This window comes from Ranitomeya variabilis, chromosome 4, assembly GCF_051348905.1.
Source record: "Ranitomeya variabilis isolate aRanVar5 chromosome 4, aRanVar5.hap1, whole genome shotgun sequence".
NCBI lineage: Eukaryota > Metazoa > Chordata > Amphibia > Anura > Dendrobatidae > Ranitomeya > Ranitomeya variabilis.
Genome location: NC_135235.1, coordinates 241,517,075 through 241,533,977, shown reverse-complemented (window position 1 = coordinate 241,533,977; position 16,903 = coordinate 241,517,075). Strand labels below are relative to the sequence as shown.

Sequence of the window (16,903 nt, the reverse complement as noted above, 5' to 3'; positions counted from 1 at the left end):
AATAAATTTAGCAAATTGGCCTTCCAGTGCCATCTTTCTTCCAAACGCTTGCTGTGCTTTTCGTAGCACCCAAGAGCAGAATTCCAAGTAGAGCACGAATCTCGTCAATGCTTGTGTCATACAAATATCCAGACTGGGTCTAGTATTTCACTTTATGCAAGTCAGGAAACTAGCGGTCTATTGGGAGCAGCGAGGGAGTTAAAAAGGGAGGCAGGATTCAACGCAGCTCCAACCGTGCACCTTCTAGAAGGAGCGAATAAAACTTGAAAAAACAAGCACGGTCACAGGAGCGCTGAAAGAATATTGGTGTAAACCACAACGCGTTTCGACGGTACCCAGTCTTCATCAGGTGGAAGTTTATTGTGAGTGGACAGGAACGGGTATTTAAAGGCAATACAACCAATTAAAAGTAACATTCAATCAAACAAGTCACATGATAAAACAACAACACGACAAAATGCCTACATTAAAAGAGTTAAAAACATCACAAGACACAAATAAAACACACGTCATGTAAAATAAATGATAAAAAAAATATATATAAAATTAGCTCAGAAAAGAGTTACCTAATAACCTTCTCAATAGTGAGATTTAACCCCTCGGGAGCCAGCGTGCCCAATTTGAAAATCCAGAAGCTTTCCCTTTTAATAAGACTACCATAACGGTCAGACACAGTATCCGGAATAAAATCTATGATCGTTAATTTAAGAGATTCCATGTTTTTTGGTGTGTAGTTAAAAAATGCTTAGACAGGCTTATGCAGCAAGAAACCATTCCGAATATTTTGACGACGTTTATTCAGTCATGCATGCATAGTCTGTATGGTTCGGCCCACGTACTGAAGACCGCAACCGCATTCAATTAGATAAACTACAAACATGGATTGACAGTTAACACGATACTTAATTTTATAGCTAGTATTACAAAAGCTTCCAGGTGTCCGCTAGAGGAAAAGGGAAGTTACTGACCCGGACACCTGAATTCAACCCCTGTAGGTGTGGCTGTAGGAGCCTTTCCCTTTAAGAACCATTGGACGGCTCGGCATCCCAATTAGTGCATCACCAAGAGGAGTGGTGTGTGGGGGTAACTGAGCACCGACAGTATTTTATTGGCGTTTGTCATATGGGCTCCACAGTCAGAGGCACGTTCCTTATGCAGTACAGTGCCAGCCAAACTGTGTAGACCCATGTGTCTTAAACAGTGCCTTCCCCCCTCCCACCAATCCCGTTATGAAACACAGAGAGGCCTGGGTGGGTTGAATCAGGTCGGTCACAGTTAATTACATAAGCAGAGAAAGGCAATTACATTTCGTAACGGGCGGCTCACCGCCGAGATCCTGTCCACGATCAACAGGCGAGTTGGCCAATGAGCGGTTACAAACCTTTTGCCCTCCTCCACTTCTTCCGCCATGGAGGATCCTGTTTATGACCTACACAGGACTCCGCCCCCCCCCCCCCCCCAAAAAAAAAAAAAAAAAAAAAAAGCTTCTAGGTGTCCACTGGAGGAAAAGGGAAGTTACTGACCCGGACTCCTGAATTTAACCCCTGTGGGCGTGACCATAGGAACCTTCACCTTTAAGAACCATTGAACGGCTAGGCAACCCTATTAGTGCATCACCAAAGGGGAGTGGTGGGAGGGGGAATTGGGCACTGATATTTTATTGGCGTTTGTCATATGGGCTCCACAGTCAGAGGCACGTTCCTTATGCAGTATCGTGCCAGCCATTTAAAACCACATCTTGACACCAGTGTCAGGACATAATTTGTGGGCAGAGTTAGAGCACAACTTGTACAGCCCCCGAAGGATTGTATGAATATACAAATGGCCCTTGGCAGAAAAATATTAGCCACCCGTCTTACAGGCACCTCTGTCCTCCTGACTCCTTCCCTCAGGTTCTTCTGTTCTCTTCCATGGATTCTCTAACCTTCCTTCATGCTGCTCTGTCTTCTACCCTAGTTTCTCTGTGGTTTTCCTCCCTCAGGGTCTTCTGTCCTCTTCTTGCAAGCTCCCCTGACCCTCCCTACAAGCTTCTCTGGCCAAGTTCACCCTCAGGCTTCTTAATCCTTCTCCTGACTTCTTCGACCTGCTTCTTCCATACTTATGCCCTTCTTCTGCCCCAGACCCTTTCTCCAACCTACATGGCTTCTCCGTCCTCTTGCTGTCTCCTCCCCTCAGGTTGTCTATCTTCTTCCTGGGCTTCTCTAACCACCCTCCAGACTTATGTCCTGCTCCTTCTCTCCCGACTCATGTCCTCTTCAGGTTCCTTCTCCAGACTCCTCTCCTCCCTGCAGACTTTTGTCCTGCTCCCTCCTGTTCTGCACCTTCCCCGTAAGAGAATGGTCAGCCATAATGTACCAAACAGCCATGTTGGCTCTAGCATCCATCTTGGACAAACTCTAGTCAACTAACTTTGCTAAAATAGCTGAGGCTCTCCCCAGAATAAAGGTATAAATTGACCTCAGTGCCATTAGTAAGTATGGATGGAGTCCAGAGAGACTAACTGGGACAGCTGCAGGGCACTGTGATAGAAATAAGTGGAATTATATGCTAGTGAATAGTATATATATATATTGAGTTAAGATAGAAACCAGAATCAAGAGCTGTCAGTGTATGAAGAATTATAGCAGCACGCCAAACGCATGATGTTAATAATGAGGTTATGGAAGAGGGACATGGAGATTTATGATTTTTAATATAGTTTGGGGAAACGTTAATGTCATATTGTGTCATTGTATTCTTTGTTCTAAAACACACGTTCCTCTCTGAAGTATGAGGTTATCATATACGCCATTTGCTGCAAGGTGCAGCTTGCTTGGTCTAAACCGTGTATAAAAAGCTCATTACTGTTGTTCGAGGCCATTACATCACCATTCTGCCGCCGTGCCACACCATGGCTAGGGCCAGACCATTGCCAGACATCCCAGCGTTACTTTGCCTGTCTGGACTCCTGTTCGTGACAGCATACTTTATCTTACTGACTTTTCCTGAAACATTTCTGCTGCGAATCTACAAATAATCTTCAGTCTCAGCTTGATAAAAGGATTGTCTACATATTTTTCCCGGCTCTTCCAGCTCAGTATGGACCTTTCTTACACCCCACACTCCTTTGTCCTCTTCCTGGCTTCTTTGACCTCCTTCCTCCTCACTCCTATGTCCTCAGGTTCCTCTGACCTTTCCCTTCTGACCCCTCTGGCCAGGGTCTTCTGTCAGTGGCTTATCTCCATGGATTGGCTATTGATATGGCGGCCTTACAATAACAAATGTCGAGAAGGGACAGAATAAAACAAGTTCCACTTCAGTAACAGCAAGCAAAAGTCTACAAGATTATGTAGAACCGAGGCACAAAACGTAGTGAAAAGTTTTAGAAGTTTTTAATTTTCACCGAGAAGACGCAGTGCACCAGATGCTGCACGCTCTGGTCATCACAGGTGCGTGATGGGCATCATACGGTGACGTTTCTGGGGAATCTCCAGTGATGGACGATCCAGGGGCCAAACTAAAGTGAAGTAATGAAGTACATGCAGCAGACATAGAGTGATCATGGCAGAGTGATAATGCGGAGTGATCATGGCAGGGTCATCGCTGCCAACGCCAGGAGGGCAGGTGCTAGGAAATGGCGTGATCTGTCCGTCACTTGCTGGACGTCTGCATCTGCTTACAGAAAGCTTCGAACTGCTGCTGCTCGAGCTCCGTCATCATCTTGTTCAGGGCATAAATCTGAAAGAGAAAAAGACACAAGTCATGGATGATAGGAAGAGTAGTCACATGGACACAGCGCTTGTTTCTCTACACTGATGACTGGGGGGGGGGGGGGAAGGAGGGGCTCAGCAGGCAGTTCCTCTACATGAAAGGGGGTCTTCACACAGCCCAAGGGGGCGGAAGTCACAGGCCACACAGCACAAAGCAATGGCCCCATGCCAGTAACCTCACCCATCTGACAACGGCGGCTAGGAGTGGTAGTAGATTATAGGAGGAGCAGATGACAAGCCACAGAACTGGAAGGATGAGCTCAGAACCATGAGAACGGCCGCACCAGGAGATTTCTGTGCCCGGGGGTAAAATAGCTGAGGAGATTCCCCACACCCAGAGCCTGCAAGCAGGGCGTTCCTGCGGGTACAGTCAGCAGCTCAATATGTGCAGGGTGGGGGGGCACAGAGGACCCTTCATATAGTGCACAACGCCCTGCATCTCACCCAAGTCCCTCTGTGCCCCCTGCACGCACCCACCATATTGTGTCCCCCTGCACCTTCTCCTGTCCCCCACCCCGTGTCCCCTGCACACACCCACCACACTGTCCCCCTAAACCTTCTCCTGTCCCCCATCCAGTGTCCCCTGCACACACCCACCACACTGTGTCCCCCTGCACCTTCTCCTGTCCCCCACCCAGTGTCCCCTGCACACCCCCACCATACTGCGCAGATTAAACCCTATTATGCAGATGCTGCTGATGGAGGTTTGTTTGTACAAGAGAGTGATGGAGCCAGAGCAGCAGACGCTTATCTCCATCTTACTGGGAGCCGCTCATCTCATCTGTAGGGTCTCATGGCCGGTGAGCTGCTGATGGCCAGATGTGACAGCTCAGAGCTGCTATCAGCCAGTCCGGATCTGCAGGGTCTCCCTCCCTCTCCCTTCTCTCAGGGCTGGGCTCACAATACACTTTGGAAGGAATGTTTTGGGAAGAGGCTGCACCATTGGCTGCTTCAGGCCGGGGTGGAGCAGACTCTGACTCAACATTTCTGTTTTCCTCTTCAGTGTAACTGCACCAGACAGATCCTACAGTCTTCTGCCGCACCGGACAAGGCTAGCAGATCCTACGGTCTACTCCTGCGACACCGGACAAGGCTCCCAGATCCTACAGTCTACTCCTGCGACACCGGACAAGGCTCCCAGATCCTACAGTCTACTCCTGCGACACCGGACAAGGCTCACAGATCCTACAGTCTACTCCTACCACATCCTACAGTCTACTCCTACCACGCCGGACAAGGCTAGCAGATCCTACAGTCTACTCCTGCGACACCGGACAAGGCTCGCAGATCTTACAGTCTACTCCTGCGACACCGGACAAGGCTCGCAGATCTTACAGTCTACTCCTGCCACGCCGGACAAGGCTCCCAGATCCTACAGTCTTCTGCCACACCGGACAAGGCTCCCAAATCCTACAGTCTACTCCTGCCGCACCGGACAAGGCTCGCAGATCCTACAGTCTACTCCTGCGACACCGGACAAGGCTCGCAGATCTTACAGTCTACTCCTGCCACGCCGGACAAGGCTCCCAGATCCTACAGTCTTCTGCCACACCGGACAAGGCTCCCAAATCCTACAGTCTACTCCTGCCGCACCGGACAAGGCTCGCAGATCCTACAGTCTTCTCCTGCCGCACCGGACAAGGCTCGCAGATCCTACAGTCTACTCATCCCGCATCACTCTGAACTACAGGCAATATGTTCATGGTAAATAATTTCCTGAAAGCTGCGACTGGAGGACAGGGGTCCGGACAAGGAGGAGGCGCCAGTGGACTTGGCAATGTCTTGAAAGGAGCAATTGGCAATGTTGCAGGTTCCGGGCAGGGTGGAGGAATGGGGAACCTAATGCAGGGGGCTCTGAGTGGCCTCTCTGGATCTGGAGGAATGGGAAACATAGTGCAAGGTGCACTCAGCGGGCTCTCTGGATCCGGACAGGGCGGAGGTGCAGGCAAGTTGCTACAAGGCGCTCTGAGCAGTTTGAGTGGAGGTGGTGGACAGGCTGGAGGAGCTGGAAAACTGTTTGCAGGACCAGCCGGGGCTGGGGCCGGGGGAGGTGGTGGAATGAACATACTGGGTGGTATCCTGGGTATCATTGGAGATGCCATAGCCAATTACAAACCGGAACCTCCTCCTGCACCTTGTGCCAACGCCTACCAGCAGGAGGCCTATGAGAATGATGAGCAGCGGCAGTTCCGGCGCCTCTTCAAGCAGCTGGCGGGAGAGGACATGGAGGTCTCCCCGGTGGAGCTCCAGAATGTTCTGAACAGAGTGGTGGCCAAGCACCAGGATCTAAAGACGGACGGTTTCAGCATTGACACGTGCCGCAGTATGGTGGCAGTCATGGACAGTGATGGGACAGGAAAGCTCGGCTTCGAGGAGTTCAAGTACCTATGGAATAATATCAAGAAGTGGCAGTGCATCTACAAGGAGTACGACACTGAGCGCACCGGTTACATCCCTGCCACCTCCATGCCTAGGGCGGTCCAGGCTGCCGGATTCCAGCTCAACGAACAACTGCACCAACTGCTGATCCGCCGCTATGCCGACAGCAACGGAAATGTCAACTTCGACAGCTTCATCAGCAGCCTGGTCCGAATGGACTGCATGTTCCGAGCCTTCAAAGCCCTGGACCGCGAAGGCAACGGGCAGGTCCAGTGCAAGCTGCCGGACTGGCTGAAGCTGACCATTTACTCTTAGTGCCCCCCAGCCCTGGCATCATGGGTGAGGTGACATTCCCGCTGGCAGTCCCGGCCTCACGGGTGAGCCGACTTCCCAGCTGGAGGCCCTGGCGTCACTGGTGAGTTGCATCTGGTGTCATACAGTGCATTGTCATGAAGTCATGGGCGAGCCGACTTGCCCGCTGGCGGCCCTGGCCTCGCAGGCGAGCCGACTTGCCCGCTGGCGGCCCTGGCCTCGCAGGCGAGCCGACTTGCCCGCTGGCGGCCCTGGCCTCGCAGGCGAGCCGACTTGCCCGCTGGCGGCCCTGGCCTCGCAGGCGAGCCGACTTGCCCGCTGGCGGCCCTGGCCTCGCAGGCGAGCCGACTTGCCCGCTGGCGGCCCTGGCCTCGCAGGCGAGCCGACTTGCCCGCTGGCGGCCCTGGCCTCGCAGGCGAGCCGACTTGCCCGCTGGCGGCCCTGGCCTCGCAGGCGAGCCGACTTGCCCGCTGGCGGCCCTGGCCTCACCGACTTGCCCGCTGGCGGCCCTGGCCTCACCGACTTGCCCGCTGGCGGCCCTGGCCTCGCAGGTGAGCCGACTTGCCCGCTGGCGGCCCTGGCCTCCCTGCATCTGGTGTCATACAGTGCACTGTTGTCATCAAGTCACTGCCTCGTGGGTGAGCTGACATCCCCATTGGTGTCACGCTGTCAAAGGTGAGGTGACACTCCCTGGTGGCCCTGGCCTCGTGGGTGAGCCACCTTCCCCGCTGGAGGCCCTGGAGTCACGGGAGAAATTCTGATATAACCCAAATAAATGTACACTATGATTATGGGACCGGAGGTTTGTGTTTGTATACAGGCGCCGGGGCAGGAGGGCAGCATGCTGAAAGTGGCACATTAACCCCTCCACTGCTGGGACAAATCGACAGCGATACTCATCCCCTGTCCCCAGCAATGCAAGAGTTAATGTGCAAGTCAAAATCAGGCACAACCCAATAACCCCTTAATGCCCGAGCGGGTGCAGGCAGCGTGCCCCAGAAAAAACACGAATGTGTGGATGGTGAAAGTAAGAGTGTGATCTAAAGGCGAGGAGAATCTACTGCACACAGACATGACACGGGCGTGGGTATGAGTGGCCCTAGGGACGGGCGTGCTCCTGTTTTAGGTTGTGAGAGGCTGCACACATTTCTATATTAAGGAAAATGAGCCTATGTAATCAGAGACTTTTGAGGAGCTCAGGGCCTCACCCCAAAAGATGCAGCAGTTGATGAAGTGGCGGAATGGAAACGATGCTTCCCTGGGGTCAAGAAGCCGGCCAGGTGCATCCGCAGGAGCACAGCCTGAGGCAAAACCCCCAAACAGCGTGTGCAGAAAATGTCTCCAACACAACACACAATACCTGCACACAACACACAATACCTCCACACAACATACCTCCATATGGCACGCACACAATACCTCCACACAATATACCTCCGTACGGCAAGCACACAATACCTCCACACAACATACCTCCGTACGGCAAGCACACAATACCTCCACACAACATACCTCCATATGGCACGCACACAATACCTCCACACAATATACCTCCGTACGGCAAGCACACAATACCTCCACACAACATACCTCCATACGGCGCACACACACAATACCTCCACACAACACCTCCATACAGCACACACAATACCTCCATACATGGCGGGCGCGCGCACACACACGCACAATACCTCCATACAGGGCGCGCGCACACACACACACACTACCTCCATACAGCACACACACAATAACTCCATACATAGCGTGCGCGCGCACACACACACACAAATACCTCCATACAGGGTGCGCGCGCGCACACACGCGCGCACACACAATGCCTCCATACAGGGCGCGCGCGCACACACACACACACACACTCTACCTCCATACAGCACACATACAATACCTCCATACAGGGCGCGCGCGCATGCACACACAATACCTCCATACAGTAACCCCCGGATAAGGCACGGAAGGTCCAAAGGAGGGGGGCATGACCGGGGCAGGTAGCGAGTGACACTTTTGTTTGGGGATTTGGGAAAAGGCAGGGAGACGACAGGGGGGGGGGTAGAGGGAGGAAGTAAGGGATTGATTAAAGGGGAAGTGATGTAGGGGAAGTGACCTAGGACGGGGGAGAAGGAGGGGGGCCGAAGGGGGATAAAAAGGATGCAGGGAGGAGCCGTGATCCTCTTTCACTCCCAGGACGGCCGGACATCAAGCCCCACCCACCCATCCCAGAGGAAAAGAAGGACGACCGGGTCGCAGTAGACAGAGGGACCATTCGAATGAGGACATGAATGATACTTATACAAAATGATTTGGCAGTTACCTTTAAGCCCAGGGGAAGGGCAATCCATCGCCATGGTTCCCTGGAGGTTTCCCCCACAGGGGGTTTTTCCTCTCCTGACTGGTGGCGGATAGCTCTTTGTGAGCCCGAGGTTCTGTTATATCATCGGAATGATAATTTGAGCGTTGGTGGTTCCTCGAAGCTGGCAAAAAAGTTTGGTAAAGGGGGGGGATTCTTGCATTGCGGGACAACCCTACAGTGGATAGTTACTTTGTTGGTGGTCTGGTGATACCCGACGAGGCAAGTCGGGGTCACATTATCGTGGGACCCGGAGGGCCACCTGATGTTGGAGGTCGGGTGCGCGGTACCAATGGGTGGGTACCCGACGATGGAAGTCGGTACAGGCTAACGGTGTGGAGGCAACCTCTTTCATGGTGCGTCCACACCAATTCATGGTGCTTCCGAGCTTGGAGAAAAATGCAGCTGGAAGAAAGGCTGAGAGGGAAGAGGCAATGTCGATGGGATAATCACCAGACCAGGATCGGGTTAGCTTCGAGTGCCCCACCAAGGGTCTTTTATTATTATTAATAATAAATTGGCTGCTGTGGCCATTATTATCCAAAAGTACTGGTGTGGCGTGGTTATTCAAGAAAGAAGGTGGGGGAAGTCACGGGGAGTCAACCTTGCCAAGGTCAAGTGAACGCACACACAATACCTCCATACAGCATGAATACATGCACAATACCTCCATACGGCGTGCACAGAAATACCTTCATACAGCGTGCATGCAAGCACAATGTACCTCCATAGAGCGTGTACACACACATACAATATACTTCCATACAGCCCATATACCGCATTCACACAATCATATCTCCATAAAGTGTGTCCAGAAAATACCTCCTTACAGTACACATACACAATAGTTCCATACAAAGTGCACTCACACAATACCTCCACACACTACCACCATATAACACACACAATACCTCCAGTGTGCACACATAATACCTCCATACAGCACACACACACACACACACAATACCTCCATAAAACACAAACAATACATACAAATAGCATGTGCACAATCTCACAGAGCACACACACACACAGAATACCTTCATGCAGCATATGTACACACAATACCTTCATACATTGTGAGTAGTGTTGAGCGATACCGTCCGATACTTGAAAGTATCGGTATCGGAAAGTATCGGCCGATACCGGCAAAGTATCGGATCTAATCCGATACCGATACCCGATACCAATACAAGTCAATGGGACTCAAGTATCGGACGGTATCCCTGATGGTTCCCAGGGTCTGAAGGAGAGGAAACTCTCCTTCAGGCCCTGGGAACCATATTAATGTGTAAAAGAAAGAATTAAAATAAAAAATATTGCTATATTCACCTGTCCGACGCAGCCTGGACCTCACCGAGGGAACCGGCAGCGTTGTTTGCTTAAAATGCGCGCTTTTCCTTCCTCCCGTGACGTCACGGCTTGTGATTGGTCGCGTGCCGCCCATGTGGCCGCGACGCGACCAATCACAGCAAGCCGTGACGTAATTTCAGGTCCTGAATGCCGAATTCTAGGCATTCAGGATTTTAAAATTACGTTCCGGCTTGTGATTGGTTGCGTGCCGCCCATGTGACCGCGACGCGACCAATCACAGCAAGCCGTGACGTAATTTCAGGTCCTGAATGCCGAATTCTAGGCATTCAGGATTTTAAAATTACGTTCCGGCTTGTGATTGGTCGCGTCGCGGTCACATGGGCAGCACGCAACCAATCACAAGCCGTGACGTCACGGGAGGCAGGAAACGCGCGCATTTTAAAATTACGTCCCGGCTTGTGATTGGTTGCGTGCTGCCCATGTGACCGCGACACGACCAATCACAGCAAGCCGTGACGTAATTTCAGGTCCTGAATGCAGAATTCTGCATTCAGGACCTGAAATTACGTCACGGCTTGCTGTGATTGGTCGCGTTGCTATGGGGCGGCCTGTGTGGGAGGACGTTGCTATGGGGCGGCCTGTGTGGGAGGACGTTGCTATGGGCGGCCTGTGTGGGAGGACGTTGCTATGGGGCGGCCTGTGTGGGAGGACGTTGCTATGGGGCGGCCTGTGTGGGGGGACGTTGCTATGGGCGGCCTGTGTGGGAGGACGTTGCTATGGGGCGGACGTTGCTATGGGGCGGCCTGTGTGGGGGGGGGACGTTGCTATGGGGCGGCCTGTGTGGGGGGACGTTGCTATGGGGCGGCCTGTGTGGGAGGTGCGCCAATCACGTGGTTGTCTCATCGCTCCTGTAACAATCACACCCGCGCATGAAGAGGCGTCATGTGACTCCGAGCTGCCGCTGATGACACCGACCAGACAGCGCATGTGCGGACCACCCCTCTAGGCGCCGGCCTCATTTCATGTGACAGACAAAAGCGCCAGATGTATACACACACAGGCTGGGTGCAGCAAGATGGCGGAACGAAACTGCTCGTCCGCGCTCATCCTCCGTGCTGGGGCCGCCTACCTCCGCTCTCTGCCGCTGCTTCAGCTCCTGCTCCGCGCTCTTCTGCTTCGCCCTCTCGCGGCGGCTGGCGGAATCTCTGGCCTTGTATTTATCCTTCCGGCCCGCTGCCTCCATCACCACAACTGGGGACCGCAGCCGTACCCGACACTGACTGCGCCTGCGCGGGGTGTAGGAGGAGGCCGTGTCAGGGAGAAGGCACGTGACTCAACTGCCCGTAGTAACGCCCCGCCCCATAGCAACGTCCCACCCACACTGGCCGCCCCATATCAACACCTCCCACACAGGCCGCCCCATAGCAACGTCCCCCCACACAGGCCGCCCCATAGCAACGTCCACCACACAGGCCGCCCCATAGCAACGTCCCCCACACAGGCCGCCCCATAGCAACGTCCCCCCACACAGGCCGCCCCATAGCAACGTCCGCCCCATAGCAACATCCTCCCACACAGGCCGCCCATAGCAACGTCCCCCCACACAGGCCGCCCCATAGCAACGTCCTCCCACACAGGCCGCCCATAGCAACGTCCCCCCACACAGGCCGCCCCATAGCAACGTCCTCCCACACAGGCCGCCCCATAGCAATGTCCCCCCACACAGGCCGCCCCATAGCAACGTCCCCCACACAGGCCGCCCCATAGCAACGTCCCCCCACACAGGCCGCCCCATAGCAACGTCCCCCCACACAGGCCGCCCCATAGCAACGTCCGCCCCATAGCAACGTCCTCCCACACAGGCCGCCCATAGCAACGTCCCCCCACACAGGCCGCCCCATAGCAACGTCCTCCCACACAGGCCGCCCCATAGCAACGTCCTCCCACACAGGCCGCCCCATAGCAACGTCCCCCCACACAGGCCGCCCCATAGCAACGTCCTCCCACACAGGCCGCCCCATAGCAACGTCCCCCCACACAGGCCGCCCCATAGCAACGTCCCCCCACACAGGCCGCCCATAGCAACGTCCTCCCACACAGGCCGCCCATAGCAACGTCCCCCCACACAGGCCGCCCCATAGCAACGTCCTCCCACACAGGCCGCCCCATAGCAACGTCCTCCCACACAGGCCCGCCACACAGGCCGCCCCATAGCAACGTCCTCCCACACAGGCCGCCCCATATCAACGTCCCCCACACAGGCCGCTCATAGCAACGTCCCCCACACAGGCCGCCCATAGCAACGTCCCCCCACACAGGCCGCCCCATAGCAACGTCCTCCCACACAGGCCGCCCCATAGCAACGTCCCCCCACACAGGCCGCCCCATAGCAACGTCCTCCCACACAGGCCGCCCATAGCAACGTCCCCCCACACAGGCCGCCCCATAGCAACGTCCTCCCACACAGGCCGCCCCATAGCAACGTCCTCCCACACAGGCCCGCCACACAGGCCGCCCCATAGCAACGTCCTCCCACACAGGCCGCCCCATATCAACGTCCCCCACACAGGCCGCCCATAGCAACGTCCCCCACACAGGCCGCCCATAGCAACGTCCCCCACACAGGCCGCCCATAGCAACGTCCCCCACACAGGCCGCCCATAGCAACGTCCCCCACACAGGCCGCCCATAGCAACGTCCCCCACACAGGCCGCCCATAGCAACGTCCCCCACACAGGCTGCCCTATAGCAACACCCCCAACACAGGCCGCCCCATAGCAACTTCCCCCCCACAAAGGCTGCCCCATAGAAACACCCCCGCCTCTGGTTCCCCATGGCAACAGCGCCACCCCCGTGCAGGGCGCCCCATGGCATCCCCCCGTGAGCTGCAGTTACAGCAATGCTCCAGCAGGGGTCAGTCACTGATGCGTCACCTGTAGCTCCCGGGACACCGCTGATGGCTGCTCGGTGCCGGGGACACCGTCCTGGATATACCCGGGGTCTCCTGTGCCGGGCGCGGGTGGAGCCGCCTCAGTACGGAGGAAACAGCGGACGCGTCACGTGAGTCACCCGGGGTCAAAGATCAACCAGCGGAGATGTCACCGGCAGGTGCAGAGAGAGAGCCGCCCAGCGACAGAGGCGGAGAGCGGGACATGAGGCGCTGCAGGTGAGAGCGGACTCACGGGGGGTTATACACCGGACACACGGGGGGTTATATACACCGGACACACGGGGGGTTTATACACCGGACACACGGGGGGTTTATACACCGGACACACGGGGGGTTTATACACCGGACACACGGGGGGTTATATACACCGGACACACGGGGGGTTTATACACCGGACACACGGGGGGTTATATACACCGGACACACGGGGGGTTTATACACCGGACACACGGGGGGTTATATACACCGGACACACGGGGGGTTTATACACCGGACACACGGGGGGTTATATACACCGGACACACGGGGGGTTATATACACCGGACACACGGGGGGTTATATACACCGGACACACGGGGGGTTATATACACCGGACACACGGGGGGTTATATACACCGGACACACGGGGGGTTTATACACCGGACACACGGGGGGTTATATACACCGGACACACGGGGGGTTTATACACCGGACACACGGGGGGTTATATACACCGGACACACGGGGGGTTTATACACCGGACACACGGGGGGTTATATACACCGGACACACGGGGGGTTTATACACCGGACACACGGGGGGTTTATACACCGGACACACGGGGGGTTATATACACCGGACACACGGGGGGTTTATACACCGGACACACGGGGGGTTATATACACCGGACACACGGGGGGTTATATACACCGGACACACGGGGGGTTATATACACCGGACACACGGGGGGTTATATACACCGGACACACGGGGGGTTATATACACCGGACACACGGGGGGGTTATATACACCGGACACACGGGGGGTTATATACACCGGACACACGGGGGGTTTATACACCGGACACACGGGGGGTTATATACACCGGACACACGGGGGGTTTATACACCGGACACACGGGGGGTTTATACACCGGACACACGGGGGGTTTATACACCGGACACACCCACGTTAATGTCGGGGCCAATTTTTACAATTCTGACCACTGTCCCTTTATGAGGTTATAACTCTGGAACGCTTCCACAAATCCCGGCGATTCTGACACTGTTTTCTCGTGACATATTGTACTTCATGATAGTGGTAACATTTATTTGATATTACCTGCGTTTATTTGTGGAAAAAACGGAAAGTTGGCGAAAATGTTGAAAATTTCACAATTTTCCAACTTTGAATTTTTATGCCCTTAAATCACAGAGATATGTCACACAAAATACTTAATAAGTAACATTTCCCACATGTCTACTTTACATCAGCACAATTTTGGAACCAAATTTTTTTTTGTTAGGGAGTTATAAGGGTTAAAAGTTGACCAGCAATTTCTCATTTTTACAACACCAATATTTTTTAGGGACCACATCTCATTTGAAGTCATTTTGAGGGGTCTATATGATAGAAAATACCCAAGTGTGACACCATTCTAAAAACTGCACCCCTCAAGGTGCTCAAAACCACATTCAAGAAGTTTATTAACCCTTCAGGTGTTTCACAGGAATTTTTGAAATGTTTAAAAAAAAAAAAAAAATGAACATTTAATATTTTTTTTTCACACAAAATTTACTTCAACTCCAATTTGTTTTATTTTACCAAGGGTAACATGAGAAAATGAACACCAAAAGTTGTATAATTTGTCCTGAGTACGCCGATACCCCATTTGTGGGGGTAAAGCACTGTTTGGGCGCATGGCAGAGCTCGGAAGCGAAGGAGCGCCGTTTGACTTTTCAATGCAAAATTGGCTGGAATGGAGATGGGACGCCATGTTGCGTTTGGAGAGCCCCTGATGTGCCTAACATTGAAACCCCCCACAAGTGACACCATTTTGGAAAGTAGACCCCCTAAGGAACTTATCTAGATGTGTGGTGAGCACTTTGACCCACCAAGTGCTTCACAGAAGTTTATAATGCCGAGCCTTAAAAATAAAAAATATTTTTTCACAAAAATGAAATTTTCGCCCCCAATTTTGTATTTTCCCAAGGTTACCAGAAGAAATTGTACCCTAAAAGTTGTTGTATAATTTGTCCTGAGTACGCTGATACCCCATTTGTGGGGATAAAGCACTGTTTGGGCGCATGGCAGAGCTCGGAAGGGAAGAAACGCCGTTTGACTTTTCAATGCAAAATTGACTGGAATTGAGATGGGACGCCATGTTGCGTTTGCAGAGCCACTGATGTGCCTAAACATTGAAACCCCCCACAAGTGACACCATTTCGGAAAGTAGACCCCCCAAGGAACTTATCTAGATGTGTTGTGAGAGCTTTGAACCCCCAAGTGTTTCACTACAGTTTATAACGCAGAGCTGTGAAAATAAAAATCCTTTTTTTCCCACAAAAATTATTTTTTAGCCCCCAGTTTTCTATTTTCCCAAGGGTAACAGGAGAAATTGGACCCCAAAAGTTGTTATCCAATTTGTCCTGAGTACACTGATACCCCATATGTGGGGGGGGGGGGGAACCATCGTTTGGGCGCATGGCAGAGCTCGGAAGGGAGGGAGCGCCGTTTGGAACGCAGAATTAGATGGATTGGTCTGCAGGCGTCACATTGCGTTTGCAGAGCCCCTGATGTATATAAACAGTAGAAACCCCCCACAAATGACCCCATATTGGAACCTAGACCCTCCAAGGAACTTATCTAGATGTGTGGTGAGAACTTTGAACCCCCAAGTGCTTCACAGAAATTTATAACGCAGAGCCGTGAAAATAAAAAATAATTTTTGTCCCTCCAAATTTTTATTTTCCCAAGGGTAACGAGAAATTGGACCCTAGAAGTTGTCCGATTTGACCTGAGTACGCTGATACCCCATATGTGGGGGTAAACCACTGTTTGGGCGCACGGGAGAGCTCGGAAGGGAAGGAGCACTGTTTTACTTTTTCAACGCAGAATTGGCTGGAATTGAGATCGGACGCCATATCGCGTTTGAAGAGCCCCTGATGTGCCTAAACAGTGGAAACCCCCCAATTATAACTGAAACCCTAATCCAAACACACCCCTAACCCTAATCCCAACGGTAACCATAACCACACCCCTAACCCTGACACACCCCTAATCCTAATCCCAACCGTAAATGTAACCCTAGCCCTAACCCCAACCCTAATGGGAAAATGGAAATAAATAGATTTTTTTTATTTTTCCCTAACTAAGGGGGTGATGAAGGGGGGTTTGATTTACTTTTATAGCGAGTTTTTTAGCGGATTTTTATGATTGGCAGCCGTCACACACTGAAAGACGCTTTTTATTGCAAAAAATATTTTTTGCGTTACCACATTTTGAGAGCTATAATGTTTCCATCTTTTGGTCCACAGAGTCATGTGAGGTCTTGTTTTTTGCAGGACGAGTTGACGTTTTTATTGGTAGCATTTTCGGGTGCGTGACATTTTTTGATCACTTTTTATTCCGATTTTTGTGAAGCAGAATGACCAAAAACCTGCTATTCATGAATTTCTTTTGGGGGGGCGTTTATACCGTTCCGCATTTGGTAAAATGGATGAAGCAGTTTTATTCTTCGGGACAGTACGATTACAGCGATACCTCATTTATATTTTTTTATGTTTTGGCGCTTTTATACGATAAAAACTATTTTATAGAAAAAATAATTATTTTTGCATCGCTTTATTCTGAGGA

The 16,903-nt window shown here is 52.6% G+C and overlaps 3 protein-coding genes across 6 annotated transcripts in view; 2 read left to right on the top strand and 1 right to left on the bottom strand.

The window, feature by feature from the left end:
- Positions 1-3,274: 3,274 nt before the first annotated feature.
- Positions 3,275-11,382, bottom strand: SVBP (small vasohibin binding protein). The gene is made up of 2 exons (XM_077260496.1): positions 11,249-11,382; positions 3,275-3,717 (listed from the first exon to the last, which is right to left on the bottom strand). Exons 1-2 carry the CDS (start codon positions 11,360-11,362, stop codon positions 3,631-3,633), a joined length of 201 nt encoding a protein of 66 aa, XP_077116611.1. The 5' UTR covers positions 11,363-11,382; the 3' UTR covers positions 3,275-3,630.
- On the top strand, positions 4,988-7,234 carry LOC143770648 (calpain small subunit 1-like). The gene has a single exon (XM_077260495.1). The coding sequence runs from the start codon at positions 5,445-5,447 to the stop codon at positions 6,441-6,443; it is 999 nt and encodes a 332-aa protein (XP_077116610.1). The 5' UTR covers positions 4,988-5,444; the 3' UTR covers positions 6,444-7,234.
- A 1,763-nt stretch (positions 11,383-13,145) lies between the features above and the next one.
- LOC143770647 (tyrosine-protein kinase STYK1-like) overlaps positions 13,146-16,903 on the top strand; it is a 41,098-nt gene continuing 37,340 nt past the window's right edge. For all 4 annotated transcript variants that reach the window (XM_077260494.1, XM_077260491.1, XM_077260493.1 and 1 more), the window contains exon 1: positions 13,146-13,285. The gene's annotated coding sequence lies outside the window, so the exon portion shown is untranslated. The remainder of the gene's footprint in view (positions 13,286-16,903) is intronic.